This window comes from Hermetia illucens, chromosome 2 (genome assembly GCF_905115235.1).
Source record: "Hermetia illucens chromosome 2, iHerIll2.2.curated.20191125, whole genome shotgun sequence".
NCBI lineage: Eukaryota > Metazoa > Arthropoda > Insecta > Diptera > Stratiomyidae > Hermetia > Hermetia illucens.
The window spans coordinates 15,624,499-15,629,023 of record NC_051850.1 but is presented as its reverse complement, the minus strand read 5'-3'; the positions used below and the strand labels follow the sequence as shown (position 1 = coordinate 15,629,023).

The window sequence follows — 4,525 nt, the reverse complement described above, 5'->3', positions numbered from 1 at the left end:
TGACACCAAAATTGTATAACGCTAGGGGGAATATTTAGTTCGGATAATTGTTTACAGATGACTTTAATGCTAGTAAGGAGATCTTATCAAAGGCGCAAAGTAGTTTCTAGCAAAATGTTCGCATGCCTTTCTGGAATGTTCCGCAGGGTATAAAAGGGCCCAAGGTCCACCCATGGAGTCAGTCGAGTTCTAGAGTTAGAACAGGTCGGTTATGAATCCGCCTGGAATTGTACCTTTTGAAAGAATTGTTCTATAATTGTTGTTTAATTTAGTGTAAAATTAAATTCAAGTTATAGAACGGTTTTTGTCTAATGCTACGGAATCTAGTGATACGAACTACGTAAAGCAAGAACATAACAATTATGTATGTGTCGAGTAGCTGTTTACAGTCCATGAACGAAGAAAGTAACATAATATTTAATACTTGAAATTTATCAAATCTTTGCCACGAAACCTGAAATTAGCAGCAATCATAGCGCCATGTGTACGTGATTCACTACTCAGTCTGGGTTTCATAATCATCTTGTTTATTGTGTATTTCTTAAAATTCGAAGAAATATTTTCGACGCCACCGATTCAATTGGAAGGTACCTTTGATTCATGGGATTATATCTAATCTCAATGTGATTTTTTCATAAATTAATGGCCATTAACATGTAATTGATAGCATTATCAAAATGTTTACTAGTATTTAAGACGAAAAACACATCTAGATTTAGTATTCCAGAGTTACTAGATCAAACAAGTGTTAGTTTTAATCGGAAGTTAAAATGCGAGGTTGGTTTAGATAGAAATTAAAAATTCTCTAGTCCTTTTAAATTTTTATAATTACAAAATTACAGGTGTCACTTTCATAGTGCTTAGCATACTTTCCACTATTTTGGGATCGTATGCTATTAACGATTGCGGAAAGGTTTGCCATGGGGAAGCAATTCCAGACGTTCATGACTGCTCCAAATTTCTTCTGTGCAACAATGGTGTTTTTCTGAGTACAGTTTGCCCTCAAAATTATGGATTTAATAAAGTAACTTTGAAGTGCGAATACAACCCTTCTTGCTGGAAAAATCCCCCGGTTCAACAGAATCCTTGTCTTGGACGTCCAGATAATACATATGTGCCATATTCTGCATCTTGCAAACTTTTCTACTTTTGCTATGGAGGATTGTCACTTTTGAAAAGTTGCCCAGATGGTTACAGGTTCGACACGGCGGCTTCATCATGTGTAGTGAATACAACTTCATGTACTTAATTCTGAATATTTACAAGAAAAAGTGCTGAGTTCTATTTTTTTTATTATATTTATATTATGTATAATTACTACACAGTGTCGAATAATATGGATATCCAAAATCTAAAGTAAATATAGTTGTCAAGTGAAGGATCAAATGTGTTTATTTCAGTACTGATATGGTCTCACAAATTTGCTGTTCTGTTAATAATATATCGGCAAAAGAGCTTCTTAATTTTCTATAATTTTCCACAGAAAGCTTTCATATCGAACCAGAAGCTTTCTGTTTTCGCTGTTGGAAAAGGTAATCTCACGTGGCTCACTACATGCTAATCTATAGTAGAAACTTACGAAATCACCGTATTGTTTTCTACAAACATAGCCAATAAATTTGGGGCTCATTACCCGAGTTTACTTGATCTACTTCCTTGAAGGATACCACCAAATTCAACAAATCTTGTGATTGGGTACTGGTAGCATTCCTGACTGAATAGTCTAGAAGCCTATGAACCAAGCTAGAAGTGAAATTATTCACCAACATGTTGGTGTTATCAGTTGAGGAGAAGCTAGATTTAATTTTCAAAAACCTTAATCCGTGCAGGTGCTTCCTGAAAACAACATTTCAGAAGGTAATTGTGTCCGGCGCTAGTTATCTTCATTATGTTGTCGCTGAATCCCTAATACAAGAAATCAGTGTGTTGATTCAGCGACCTTCTCACGAGTCACACAACCGTTTCTGCCTATGAACCCCGCCTTGTCGTTCTTCGGCATTCTATATCCTTTTTAGGTAGATCTATTCTCCTCTACTCTCACTGATCCCCCCCCCCCCCTCGAGATTGTCCTGAAAGCGCTGGATACTTACGCTGGATCTAGCCGATAAGTCATCTATACCCTCCTTACACGCTAGTCTTTCCTCTCAAAGCAGTCCTACTCAAAATAGTGCAGAGGGAACCGTAATTTGGAGCTGAATATAATGTAGGTAGGTTTTTTCTGAGGTAGGGTAAGCGAATGCATTTTCGCACAGAGTGTTGGACTCCGGCAACGGTACGTCGTCGGACTACCAACTAAACCTCTCCTTATCGTCAGAGAGCTAGCCCGGAACAGTTTGTCACAGTTCTTCAGGCTAGTCCCCGAACTCTCCCGCCTTGCGGAACCTTCAAATCAGGAAATTTCTTTTTTGCGACTCTTTTCATATGAACTTCGTTGTGGTATTGACGAATTGATGTGGGATGATGACGTCTTACAGATTGTAGAATGCACGAAAATCACAGAAAATGGCAAAGTTTCACCCTCTATAACTCTGTTAATAATAGTTGGATGTCCTTCAAATTTTGTCAAATTGTGCATTATGTTGTCCCTTGTACTTCTATAATGGACACAAGTGGGGTTGCGCCGTAAATTTAAAAAATGTGGAAATACACGATTATTAACTTTATTTGTGCAGATATCGGAACCGGAAGTATTTTGAGGCCTAGATTTCGTAGAAATCAACTACTGTGATTTTTTCAGATTTTTCGGTTGGATAGGTTCTGAGAACGAGACCTGTTACACTTTTTGATGGTCATATTTTGGGCCCTCACTCGTCTATGTTTCACCCGATATCAAATATAGGACCAGTTTGGAAAAGTACTAATCGCGCCCTTTAATTTGATAGCCCACACGACCACATTTCATAAAAAAAAAATTGCACCCTCCATTCACATATATGGGGACTCCCCCTTAAGTTTAACACAACATGGCGCTACTTGCAGCATGTAAAGGGAACAACAGACATGCTCCTACCAATTTTCGTGACAATCGGTCCAGCCGTTTCAGAATAAATCGGCTGTGACGGACAGACAGACAGACAAACGGACAGACTGAAGAAGGTGAAATTTGACCCCGACCTAAAAGACCTAGGCGGAAATGTTAGCAAAATCCGGAGGACCCAAAAAGGGGATCTCATGTTTGAGCTGAGAAAATCCAGCGCGGGAAAAACCGACAACTTTCATAAGCAAGTTATAAACTCACTTGGGGAGAATGTCGCGGTTTGTTCCCAAAAACATGAGGTCTATATACAGTCCAAGGATCTCGATGAGGTAACAACCAGAGATGAAATCTGCACTGCTTTGAAGGAACAATTCAAGTTGGAGGAATTCAGGGAAGAATCTATCGTGAGCCTACGAAAAGCTTATGGCGGTATTCAAACGGCCACAATACGACTGCCAGTGGAGTCAACGCAGAAGTTGTTGGCCGTGGGGAAGGTTCGGATTGGATGGGTTGTTTGCCGACTAAGGGAACAGATCTCTTTAAAAAGGTGCTTTAAATGCCTAATGTTTGGACACTTCGCGAAGGCATGCACTAACGACATTAATCGGTCCGATCGATGTCGAAGGTGTGGGGAAAAAGGACCTATTGCCAAGGAGTGCATTAGAAACCCCAAATGCATTTTGTGCGAAGGAAAGGAGGGAAGGGATAACCGGCATATTGCCATAAGTGGTAAATGCCCAGAATTTAGGAAGGCGTTGACTGCAGTGAAAAAATGAGGTTAAAACAAATAAACCGTAATCATTCCAGGGTCGCACAAGATTTGCTTGCGCAGACCACTTACGAATCTGCGATGGAGATTGCTATCATTAGTGAACCGTACAGAAATCTTGACGGTGGTGTATGGGTCACAGATTCGACTGGTGGAGCGGCGATATGGGCGTGCGGTCGTCAAACCATACCAAATAGCATGAGTCAGGCGGCTAGTGGCTTTGTGTGGGCAAAAATAGCTGATATATTCTTATATAGCTGTTACGCCCCACCGAGCCTCACACTGCCGATCTTGTTCACGACGCAAGGGGACGCAGTCCAAAGGTGATACCGGTGATTTTAATGCGTGGGCTATCGAGTGAGGCAGCAAAGAGACTAACGCAAGAGGGCGGTGCTTGTTAGAAGCATTCGCCTAGTTGGATATGGTTCTGGCCAACGAAGGCGATATAAACACTTATCGAAAAGGGGGAACTGGTTCAATTGTAGATCGGACTTTTGTCAGCCCGGCATTAGCACGTGACATGTCCTGGCAAGTAGGGAGGACTTTACGTACAGCGACTACCAGGCAATCACCTCTGAACTAAGGACGGAGCCACAAGGCAGGAGACTCGCACCCCGGAAGCCGAAATACAAATGAACACCAGGATGGTCTGCCAAAGCGATGGATGTAGGTGTGGCTAGACTCGCATAGCAAAGCAGGCACCTCTACGGATAGAGCTCTCTATGTCACACAGATGCCTAGGAGATGCTCATTCCCCACTAGAAGACCCAATTATTGGT

The 4,525-nt window shown here is 41.2% G+C and overlaps 1 protein-coding gene across 1 annotated transcript; it reads left to right on the top strand.

Annotated features, from left to right (window-relative positions):
• The first annotated feature begins 630 nt into the window (after nt 1–630).
• LOC119648806 (peritrophin-1-like) lies at nt 631–1,402 on the top strand. The gene is made up of 2 exons (XM_038050655.1): nt 631–777; nt 843–1,402. The coding sequence occupies exons 1-2, from the start codon at nt 771–773 to the stop codon at nt 1,247–1,249; spliced, it is 414 nt and encodes a 137-aa protein (XP_037906583.1). The 5' UTR covers nt 631–770; the 3' UTR covers nt 1,250–1,402.
• Nucleotides 1,403–4,525: the final 3,123 nt, after the last annotated feature.